The sequence below is a fragment of the Brassica oleracea genome, chromosome C3 (genome assembly GCF_000695525.1).
Source record: "Brassica oleracea var. oleracea cultivar TO1000 chromosome C3, BOL, whole genome shotgun sequence".
Taxonomy (NCBI): domain Eukaryota; kingdom Viridiplantae; phylum Streptophyta; class Magnoliopsida; order Brassicales; family Brassicaceae; genus Brassica; species Brassica oleracea.
In genome coordinates, this window is record NC_027750.1 from 30500367 (window position 1) to 30512154 (window position 11788).

The 11788-nt window shown below is 39.4% G+C and overlaps 2 protein-coding genes across 2 annotated transcripts; one reads left to right on the forward strand and one right to left on the reverse strand.

Annotated features, from left to right (window-relative positions):
- Positions 1 to 2062: 2062 nt before the first annotated feature.
- LOC106328703 lies at positions 2063 to 4755 on the forward strand. The gene is made up of 11 exons (XM_013767192.1): positions 2063 to 2326; positions 2421 to 2492; positions 2791 to 2886; positions 2963 to 3038; positions 3119 to 3208; positions 3323 to 3393; positions 3495 to 3602; positions 3695 to 3817; positions 3898 to 4000; positions 4097 to 4308; positions 4394 to 4755. The coding sequence occupies exons 1-11, from the start codon at positions 2273 to 2275 to the stop codon at positions 4460 to 4462; spliced, it is 1074 nt and encodes a 357-aa protein (XP_013622646.1). The 5' UTR covers positions 2063 to 2272; the 3' UTR covers positions 4463 to 4755.
- A 655-nt stretch (positions 4756 to 5410) lies between these two features.
- LOC106336031 (glutathione reductase, cytosolic-like) lies at positions 5411 to 9415 on the reverse strand. Its single transcript, XM_013774744.1, has 17 exons — positions 9296 to 9415; positions 9007 to 9184; positions 8826 to 8890; positions 8637 to 8706; positions 8366 to 8437; positions 8050 to 8253; positions 7828 to 7901; positions 7667 to 7750; positions 7481 to 7568; positions 7334 to 7415; positions 7136 to 7209; positions 6911 to 7018; positions 6724 to 6788; positions 6304 to 6417; positions 6042 to 6141; positions 5808 to 5861; positions 5411 to 5697 (listed from the first exon to the last, which is right to left on the reverse strand). Exons 2-17 carry the CDS (start codon positions 9157 to 9159, stop codon positions 5602 to 5604), a joined length of 1503 nt encoding a protein of 500 aa, XP_013630198.1. The 5' UTR covers positions 9160 to 9184; positions 9296 to 9415; the 3' UTR covers positions 5411 to 5601.
- Between the last annotated feature and the right edge of the window lie 2373 nt (positions 9416 to 11788).

The following is an 11788-nucleotide window of genomic DNA, read 5'->3' on the forward strand; positions in this document are numbered from 1 at the left end:
GGGAGGTGGAAGGTTCTCCGCGGTCGGTTGTGCGCCTGGCGGGACTGTTTCTTCAGGGTTCTGACCTGAAGAATCCTTGTCTGCTCTTGTGGCCCGATCGCTCGGAGTCTCGAAATTGAGTCTTCTGCCGCTGCGAGCTCTTGTGGCCCCGCGCGGGTTTTTACTCTTGGCCTTCGCCGTTACGGTTTCCACCTGTTTTGTGAGAGAGGCCACGAGCTTTCCTTGTTCGTCCGACTTTTCCTGAACGGAGGCGAACATTTCTTTCATCTGGTCCAGTATCACGGCGTTCGTAGTGACCGTGGATACGTTTCCAGCTGGAGTTCTTTCAGCGTTGGCATTGACGGAAGTCCCATCGTGCGAAAATCGACCGATACAATAAAGGAAGAATCGGTCGACACTTGTCCAAATGATTGGGAGAATGACTACTACAACCCCACTATTGCCGCTTAAACCAAACAAAATATGCATATTGTGGGAACCGGAATTCACACCGTCGAGATTTGTTAATCGGAGGAAAGCTAAGCTAACCTAACCTTCCCAGAAGGTCCCGGTTATCTGCTGTGCCACGCACAACATAATCAATATGAAAGAGTTGAAAGTAATAAATCGTAAAAGAGCGAAAAGAGAACAAAAAGGTCTTATTTCCGAATTCGCGTTTGAGCGTGAACAACATGTAAGACCCTAGGCCACGAGAGCTGTCGGTACGTTCGCTAGTCTAGCCACCTAAGTTCTAACCTAGTCGAGTCGCAGCTCGATAGTAAAAACGGAAAAATGCCTAAATTGCTCTAAGTATTAAGTTTGCTCTGAGAAAGCTCTCCGTTGCTCCTCGCCTTAAGCCCTCCTTATAAACTCTCTCTAGGTCGGTTTGCACCTTTTCCTGGGCCAAATTCGTCGCGAGACGGGCTTTTCCATTTTTCATCACCCTTCATGATTATTTTCGGAAACTTGACATTTATCTTTTCCTGCGAATACAAAATAGACCGTCATATCAGCCTTAGGCTCAATCATGTTCTAAAATCGTAAGTGGGCCGTTTAGCCGCGGTTCAGGTCCCTTTTGGGCCGTTTTGGGACTTGGACGTTTTTACGATTTTTCCTAAGAAACAGCCGTTGGTTTTTCCGAAAGGATTCCAATTCCCCGTATAGTTAAGGCAACTGGTGTTCAAGCTAATCGTAGCCGTTTTATACGGCAAGCAGGAATCCATTTCGACGACCAAGTTTTTGTAACTTTTCCCGAAATCTTTCTTTGATAATCCTAAGCGAGACGAGACATGGGTATTGCGTCGAAGGGTCCGAGGATTGTGTTATGGGAACTTAGACGAGGATGCACGGTTTCGGGACGGGAGGTCGGTCCTCGCCCATGGGCGAGGTGACCTCGGCGCAGGTCGTCCTCGCCCAGGGGGAGGTGACCTCGGTTGAGACGGTCCTCGCTTGCGGTCGAGACTTCATCCAGACTGATCTTCTTCTCGACATTCATCGGTTCGCATCCGCGAAAAACTGTCTTTTACTTGGTTATCCGTTTTTTGGGAATGTCTAGTTTTCAAGGATTGGTTTTCCGGGAATTTTGAGGCATTGATTCCGTCGTGACCGGTTTTGATCCCAACAATTTATCTAATTAAGTTTTAGTTTTCTAAAGAAATGTTGCACTAATAAGTGAGAGACAGCTGGAGAATTGATTTCTCATGAGTTGGTTAACGTCTCTTTAAGAAGGGTTCTTCACTTCTTCCATTTTCTCTTTCACCATTTGCCATATTTTATTACTAATTTTTTTTTTTTGAGGTACTGTCTGAGAGACTAACAGTAATGTTGCTGTAATCTCTTCTGATAACGGTGCCAATGGCATCATTAACTCTATTCCACACAGTATCAGCATTTGTTCGCAATTCCAAAGTCAGAAAGATTTGGTACGAAACAAGAAAACAGAACACAAAAAGAACTTGTAAGAGTAAGAAGAGCCTAAACCGAAAAATGGTTAATTTAAAATAAAACTTTTCTCGTCGAACGGGTGGGTATAAAACTTTAGTAACCCGGAATTGAAATCCAAAATCAGGAAGAAATCATTAAAATACCGGGATTCGAAAAGTAAACCGATAGAATACCAGACTGGACTGATATTCGGACAATACAATCGAAAACGACAACTGTTGGCGAATCAAGTTTGTGTCTACCACATCGATCCCGAAATCAGGGTCGTCTCCTCCTCCATTAAACATCTCTCTCTCTCTCTCTCTCTCTCTCTCCATCTCTCCCCTCGTGGACTTGTTGTTTTGTGAAGATGCAAGCTTTCTACGTATTCGTCGTCTCTCTGCTTCTCACCCTTAATTACAGGGTTCGTTTCCTTCTCCGAATCTGAATTTGCGTGTACAAATCTATGGCTTATGGATCTAATATCTGTTTAAATTGGATTCGAATGTTTGTGATAGGGAGAAGCTAGTGGCTCTGTTTTCTTCATCGATGGATCCAACAACCAATATCTTCGTCCACCATCAGATCAGGTAATAATTGGTCTTTTGTTACATCAATTAAGATCTCCAATGCAGTAATCTTAGATAAGCTTTCGTTGAAGCAATACAATAAAGATCCTTTTATTTGTTCTAAGTCGCATCAAGTTGAAGTTTTGTCGTCTTGTTTTGTTTTTGCTCTTGATTGGCGATTCTAAATTCATGTTTGTGCCTTTGGTACTTCTTTTGTAATGTTTCGAATGAATCACTTTTGATTGTTTGGGGTAGAGTCAAATTGGTGGTTAAACTACATTTACTTATTTTCTTCCTTTTGAAATGAAATCCACAACAGGCGATTCCCATGTCCCTCTCTGAGATATCTGCATCAGTGTCTGCCTTGTTGGGTTTTGCACCTCCAGCTACTTTTACTGCTCATGGCTCATCCCAGGTTTTAAAGTTTGCTTCTTTTTTTTTTAATTCTTGGTTTAAAGTCATGTACTTGATCCCTTTTTTTTGTTATATAGCTGAACAAGATTCTGAAGCCTAATCCATTTGAGAGGCCACGTGCTGCTTTTGTGCTAGAAATCGCCGGAGCTCATGGTATGCGAAGGAAAGCTTTAACTTTTCTGACATTAACCAAACCTTTATTTATTTCTAAAGTGTTTTTTTTTTACTTGCAGGTGCGCTTGTGGAAGCCCATTCTTTCTTGGGAAATGCCATAAGAGGCAGTATCAGTTCTGATTCTTACAATGCTGATATTGAACTTCCAGGTGCCGTGTTAGCTTGGATACCACAAGTTATCTCATAAGCATTACTAGTTTTCTTCATTTAGGTTTAAGTCTTGCTTTGAATATTACTTTAATAATCTTTTCAAAATTGTGCAGAAAGTGGAGTGTCTGTTGTGTCTGTCAATGAACCTTCATCTGATGTGACTGACAAAGACATGAATGAGTTTGTAAGCTCACAATATCTTTCATTCTAACTAGATAACACTCTTTGCTTGCCTTTTTTGTTTTAATATGCTCACTAGTTAATGGGTGACTGTATTATCCATAGGCATCTTGGTTGGGTGGATCATATGTTACTGGCTCTACTGAAACATTGACTGGATTGCTGAGTATCCCTTTGGCTGGTGGCGCTAATGTGGAGTTCCATTTGGAGAAGGTGAAATTCTTAGTTCCATACAGTTTTAGTTCCACGTAGAAATTGTGATTCCCGTTTGAAGAAGGCCTTTTGACTTTTGTTACCGTGGGCAGGAAGCAGAGAGGAAGTTTGCAATGAACCTTTTGGATCTATATAAGAATATCAGAGGGGCAATCAATCTTCATGGTATTGAGGGCCCTGCTGAATTAACGGTTGGACGCTTTGGCGGTATCCATGTAAGAATATTCTATCATCTTTGTTATTCTACTTGTCTTTTCAGTGTGTACAATATAACTGATCTCGCTGGAAATTACAGGCTTTAGCAGAGGAGTATGGACAAGGTATGGCTAAGCAAGGGATGGATGTGTTGCTTGCCACACTATCAAAGCTATTCGATCTGCTAGAGACATCTCACAAAGGTAAATTGTCTCTGTGATTTGATAAACTCATTTTTCAAAGAAAATAATTTAAGACTGCTTGGATGTAAGCTTAAGAAATGTGTGGGCTTGTTGCAGGCCAAATTGTTGGAGTGATCGTCCTTGATGAGAGAGTAAACCAAGAATCAGCTAATCTGCTGAGCGTTGAGTCTTCTTCTGGTTCATCTGCACGGTCTATGGCTGAGGTAGAGGGAGTTCCAAGTGGAGCCATTATCGCTCAAGTTATACTTGTTAGGCTGACGCTTGCATGGTTAACTGGAATCATCCTACTCATTGCAACTATCCTTGGGGTAATTAAGATCACATTACTCCTCTTCTATCAGTGAACTAGCAAGCAGATTCTCATCTATTATTTGCTTTTCATGGTCGTTGCAGGTGTACTTCCTTATGTACATGCCTTTGACAAAGGACACGCTCCTATACTCAAACGTGAAGCTCGATTAAGACATAAATACAGAACTTCAAAACGTCAAGTGAATCTTCAGATTGATCGTTTACATCTTTTTGTGTGTTTCTCAACTGGCTGCACTTGAAACCAGTAATATTTGAATGTTTTAAGAGAAGAGGTTGACACTTTTTGTGGCCGGACCAGTGGATGTGTTTATCTGTATATTGTTGCAATAAGGTTTCATTCTTGATTTATTATTTGTTTTCTTCTTTACCTACATGTGAGTCTCAGTCCTAATAATAATAAAGAACGATTTGGACACTTTCATGTAATCTTATGTTTCCTGTAAGAGCTTTTGATCATGGAATATGAATAGATTATTGCAAAGGATTCAAGCAATCTATTACCAGTTTGGGAATTGTATAAACCATTTTTTTGGAGAATTTCCATATGTAAAACAGTAAAAGTGTCTTGAAGACTCATTGAAACATGGATTTTGAGAATGAGATTTAGCGTTTTTTTCTCAACTAACAGAGACAGAGAACCGGGACAGCGTCCTCCAGTCAAGGGAAACCTGGCCTCTGTAACCGGAGGATGAGGTACTTCATTCAGGTTCCAGCTTTCAGATAAGGCTGTTGTACCTCTTTACATTTCCATTAGACTTTAATAACATACCACGTTTGAGCAATTCTCCCCATGTATGTTACTCCTCTCCAAGCATATGACAGAGTCTTGTTCCTTCTCAACAGTCCAAGAAAGATTTGGGATCTTCCTTTGTTTTCTTGCAAAGAATATTTGAATGTTCCTCTTAGAACCCACGGAAATATTCAGGTAGAGTCCCAAGTATGAACCTTCACCTCCATCCTTCTCTATCCCCAAGAACATTTGTAACATCCTGTTTTTTTATCCAATTTAGCATGACACGGTTCTTATTTCGTTAAAAGCAACTACAAGAGGTTGCATCATTGAGACAAAACTTAACAAACCAGTTCAAGAACATGATATAACCAAAGAGCAGAGTTTCTTTATTCAAAGATGATGCAGATAATTGGTGATAAAGGTCTACATCAAACAACAAACAAAAACTACAAATCATTTATTGGGGACAAAAGTATTGATGAAACTCATGTTTCTGTCTGACTCTCTGATCAAACTAAAATGTTTTATGCAAACTGTCTTTTTAAATTTTGGAGGTTCATAGACTCGTCTTGGGTTTGGCTTTGTAGGCAATGCGTCTGGTCACAGTTCGCATTGTCACGAATTCCTCTGCCGAAGACGGATGTATCCCAACCTGTGTTTTGTTCACAGTGTCAAATTTAAACCTTTAGTTTAATAAAAACATCAAACTGGTGAAAGTGAGAAAAAAAAAAAAAACAGAGTGTTCGGGTCTATTTTACTTACCGTGCTGTCAAATTGTGCTTTTGTTGCTTCACACTTGAGCGCAATTGCAATCCCCTGGCATTGAGCAATGCAAGACATATTAAAAAGCATGAGACACCGCTGGATCAAAGTCTACTCGACTTAGCTTTAAAATCCTTGCACGGCTCAGTAATTCAAAACTCAATGGCGAAAAGGCGCACACTATTAGGTGGGAAGTAAATGAATAGTAGGGGGTATAAATAAAGGAAAACTTGCCTGCATGATTTCAGCTGCATCTGGACCGCACATGGATGCTCCAATAACCTTATCAGTCTGCTCATCAACTATTAGCTTCATCAATGACTTCTCCTGCCGTCTATCAAACAAAGAAAAATGTGATTAGATCAAAGAGAAGTCATCATGTTCAAGAACGTTGATAAACAAAGAGAAGATTCTAAAAATATGAAATCAAGAACTCTCTTGGCCGAGTTTATGGATTATTTATATGAATTAGATAGGACTTTAAATGCTTGCATACCCAGAAATGGTGTTCTTCATAGGATTAAAGCCTGAGGTGAAAACCAGAATATCACCAGTCGCTTTTTCTACTGCCTCTTCTTCGCTGAGACCAACCACAGCTAGTGGTGGTATGCTGAAAGACAAGAAGAACAGTGTAAATAACAAAACAGTGGAACTTTATGGAAGCTTCAGAAAGATTCGGTATCACTGTGAACACATATATGCTAAAAAATAAGAGAGAGATCTTTGAATTCTTTTTTTTTTAAGTTCTTTCCAGATTACAGTATTCATATATAGATGACCGATTGTAATAGAAAACGAGAGATTGTTTTGGTAATACAACAAACATACTTTAAGACAACACTAGGATAAGAAAGTAACTAGTGTCTGAGATATGACAGAGACAGTAAAATATCCTCCTAAAAGAAAGAAGGCTTACCAAAATACAGCACAGGCTACATTGCTGTAGTCTGCTTTAGTAGGCTTCCCACCAAAAACAGTGTTCTGTAGCATCAAAATAAATCCCACTTAGCAAATGGACTATAGAACTAGACAATCTCTAACACAAAAGCTGAAATATTGATTGGCATGAGTAAAATTATAAGTGCAAGATTAGAAGCGCAAACCGCAAAGCAGGTGGCCTCCATTAAGGCAACAGGTGTAAGGTTAATTCGGTTTGTAGCATCTCCCACAGCCCATATGCTAGGGATGTTAGTGCGTGAGTACTCATCAACCTGAGGATAATGTACTGAGTTAGTAGCTGCAAGAGTGTGGATTTTCCTTAGAAAGTAGAGGAAAAGTTTTCTTTAGAAGAACATATGTTTCTGCGACAACAGTAAATTTTTTACAACCTTCACAGCTCCAGCCTGATCAAGTTCAACACCAACAGCTTCTAAATTCAATCTCTTGGTATTAGGATTCCTGCCTGTTGCAGATAAAAGGAAAAGAGACATCCTTAGAAAGCTCCGTGAAAAAAACAAGAAAACTACTCTGACATATACAAACAGAAACCTGAGAATCGCATAACTATTGATAGATAGAAAATGTACCAGTAGCAAATAGTACAACATCCGCCATGAATTCTTCTCCGTGAGACGAGATTACTTTTATCCCGTCGTCTGTTTTTATCAGCTAAATTGAAAGATAAAGTATGTTCAGTAAATGAGACATGAAAAGTAATAATCATACTCAGATACCTGAGTCAAACTTGTTTGCGGATGCAGATTAACACCCCTTCCTTCCAGATTTCTAGCCACTAGTGCCCTCATCTCGTCATCAAAGCCCCTTTAAAAGTATATTTTAGAAATGATTACCAAACTTTTCAGTATTTTCCCTGAAAAGAAATTGCAAGAGACCAAAAAAAACAGAAGCTTATGGAGCACCTTAGTGGAAGTTCCTTCCTAAAGAATAGATCCACCGTACCACCCATTCCACGCCATATTGATGCAAACTCCACAGCAATGTACCTAAAGTAAAAAAGGTAAACAGAATCGGGATTTGAAACACTGATACATCAGGTTGAAAACAATGAGGGAGACATTACCCTCCTCCAAGCACTACAGCACGCTTAGGAAACTCTTCCAAACTTAAAGCTTCATCAGATGTAATAGCCAGCTCCTGTAAAAGACAGTTTATGTTCACGCAGACTAATTTTATCAGAAGATTAAATCCAAAACAAACAGATGTTCTGTAGTGTATTCACAGTTTCACACTCGTTGCTATTGTAGATAAGAAAAAAAAAGGATAAACACAAAAAAAAACTCACATGTCCAGGAATATTGGGCTTCTGTGCCCGACTGCCAGTGGCAATCAAAATGTGCTTGGCGGTGTAACTTATTTTGGTACCATCGATCTGCCTCACCTCAACTTCGTTGGGACCAACGATTCTTCCTTCACCTTCATACAACTTCACAGCAGCATTCGCCAACAATCGCTTGTAAATATTGTTCAGTCTCAATATCTCATCAGTCTGCAACACATATGAAAATTTAAAGACAGGTTAATACAGCTGTTACCACCAAACAAAGTCACAGGACACTAGTGCAAGTGTATCATGAAGTATAGCAATTCACGGGGTATACCTTCTTTTGCAGAAGCTTCTTCCATGTGAAGTCGACATTCTCATTGATTTCCCACCCATAATTTCTAGCATCCTGATAGAATATACCCACCAACATATGTCATCAACCAACCAATATATATATAATAGCCTAAAAGACAACTTGGAAACAGCAATAGAAGTCTGCACATAATATATTATGGGCAAGAACGTTTCTCTTACAGCAAATAGAAAGGCATAGAAATGATGGATAAAAGAAACAAAAAAAAAAAAAATCAAATTTGTTGAGTAACCTCAAGTTCACCACCATAAGTAGCACCGTAGACGAGAATCTTCTTGGGAACGCAACCACGAATAACACACCTGAAAGCAAGCCCCAACAAAAGTGGGATAAAGATTCAAAAGAGATGACGTCTTTATAACAGAAACAAACACCCAAAACAACTAGTAAACAAGCAGTGATAATAGTAGGGGTCACTTACGTTCCACCAACACCACCAATCTCCTCAGAGCTAATAGGGTGAAAAGGAAGCTCACAGATACCAACCTATATACCCAATTTTCATTCACCACAACAACACCAATATCAATATATAATTACGGATTGTTATTATTATTGACAATAACAAAAAGATGTTATCACTGCTCCTATTGATAATTCACCTTAGCGCCATTATTAGCGGAAAACCTAGCTGCACGAACACCGCCGCTCCCCGCGCCGATTACAAACAAATCGAAATCATAGTGAGTCTCCGTGGCTTCCTCCGCCGCCACCGCCTTGTCAAGCTCTCCATCGGTAAGCATCTTCCTCCCCATAATTGTGCTGAATCAGATATCCAAACTGCAAACAAAAAACGATGATCAATCAGAGTATCACAGACTCATGGGAACGAAATGGAAAAAAAAAAAACGGAATCTTGAATCAGTAAAAGGATAGATCGAAGATGTGTACATCTCTAAGAAGAAGAAGAAGATCCTCTAGAGAAGAGAGACACACAGACACGATTGCCTTTTGTACTGTTTTTACGTTTTTTTTTTCCTTTTTAAAATCAAAATCATTTGATGCTTTTTTTTCTCGAGCGTTCATACGTTATGATGACGTGGATTTAATATCTGAAAATCTTAATTATATTTTTTTGTCACCAACTTACTGCTCTGACCAAAACATATGCGAGTGTTTGATGATCTATCGAAAGCGACTTCCAAGTGAAAAATATGGAATCTTCAACAGTCAAGGGTCGAGATTGAACGCTGCAAAGGCGTCTAGGTGTGTTGTCATTGAATTTTCTGACGTGGCTTTTCATATAGCCAATGGAGTTTAGTTAGACAAGAATAACAACACCCACAAATTGTTCTTCTCATCATCATGTTACTACTACTAAAATCAAAACAAAACAAAGACAAGACTTGTGATATTCCTTCAAATCATAAATTCTCTCTCACCAAAATGATTTCATATCATCTTCCACAACAGTAAGGTGATAATGTTTGATTGGAGTTCTCGGCTTTACTATCATTCACCAAGGAGTTTTAATAGAGGGTCTATCAACTCCCCCTCTTTCCAGCAATCTATGCTTCTAGAGTTTTTAACTGCTCTCGAAACTCATTGGTTGAGTGTTTCAATGTCGATATTAGATCCGATTTTTTTTGCGTTCCTTCGAATGCGGGATTTATTACTATAAGTGAAGCTTTTCTATGGATCTCTTCTATCTTTAACCATTTATATCTTTTGTTATGTTTTAGTTAATTTCACTTATCATCTTACCGTCGAAGATCGCTCCGGTTGCGACTGTCCTAGCCTTTAGGCTTTTAAATTAATATAAGTATTTGGTGTTCAAATAAAAATGTTTGATTATAATATTCAAAAGTTTCAGGCATGGAAAATAACATGTGTACTGAAATAAACAAAATATATTTTGTACACTCAAATGCAATGTTGATGCTTCATACGGGATGAAGATTGTTTAGACGATTGGGGGCTCTTGAAGAGTGTGTTAGAGTATATACGGTTTAGATATTATACTCTAACAGAGTGGTGATTCCCAGTGTTTGTTTACGGGTATATTTTTTTGTCACCAACTTACTGCTCTAACCAAAACATATGCGAGTGTTTGATGATCTATCGAAAGCGACTACCAAAAGTAAAACATGGAATCTTCAACAGTCAAGGGTCGAGATTGAACGCTGCAAAGGCGTATAGGTGTTGTCATTATAGAGAAGGTATGCAACTTAAGTATTATTGATATTAAGCATAAGCTTATATACAGAGAGAATAGGAGTAGTGAGCAAGTCACGAGATACATCCATATCCTAAACTATCAATACAAAGAGAGATTATAGAAACTAGAGATATTTACGTAATCATATCTAAGATATAGAGTATATACTAACATCCCCTCTCAAGATGGACGTCCAGAGGTAAGTCCAATCTTGGCTGATAGAGTTTGAAATCTTGGTCGAGGCAATGGTTTCGTCAAGGCATCAACTAGCTGATCAGCAGAACAAACATGAGAGACCCGTATATTCTTTTGCTGGACTTGTTCACGTATGAAATGATAATCAAGTGCCACATGTTTCATTCTGCTATGAAAGACTGGGTTGGCACACAGCTGAGTTGCTCCTATGTTATCACAGTAAATTGTAGGTATGCCAGATAAAGGAATACCAAGCTCAGTGGCAATGGAGAGGATCCACTTTAGCTCCGCTGCAGTGTCAGCAACAGACCGGTACTCAGCCTTCGTTGACGAACGAGAGACACTTTTCTGCTTGCGTGAGGCCCAAGATATAGGTTGTTTACCAATGTACACAATGTAAGCTCCTGTAGAAGTGTAGTTGAAGGACCCTAAGATCGGCTCACTCGAATGGATCAGATTTGGATATGAACTCCGGATGGAGAACTGAATGGATTGAAGTGTCGCACGAAGGTTGCGGAAAGGCCTTCGATATTCCCGACTCCAAATGGTGCTTGATATGACTCACAAGACCACCAAGTGAAGGATCTCTCGTCGTTGCTTGATATGACTCACAAGGCCAACGATTTGAGGAAGTGTTTACTTGGATATGACTCACCAAGAAACAAGACAAGTTCTTAAACGAAGAACAAAGAGTTTAACTCAAAAGCTTTTGACAAAATCGATTTCTCCTTTATTAAAAGGAAAGAGTTTCATACTTATAGAGTTTTGTAGATCTAGGAATTAAATAGAAAACTAGATCTAGATCTAGATCTAGTCAATACACGGAAATAAAGAGAGAAAGCTAGTCAAAGTGACCGTTCGGCTTCTGTCCAGATGCATCCGAACCGGCTAAGTCCAAAGCGGTAAGGATCAGCACATATGCGGGACGATCAGCAAGGGCCGCGGGACGTTCTGATCGGACAAGTTGTGTTCCAACAAAGCCCAAGTCTTCTGATAGCTTAAGGATCCTTGCCTTAGAGAAATTTCCAAAG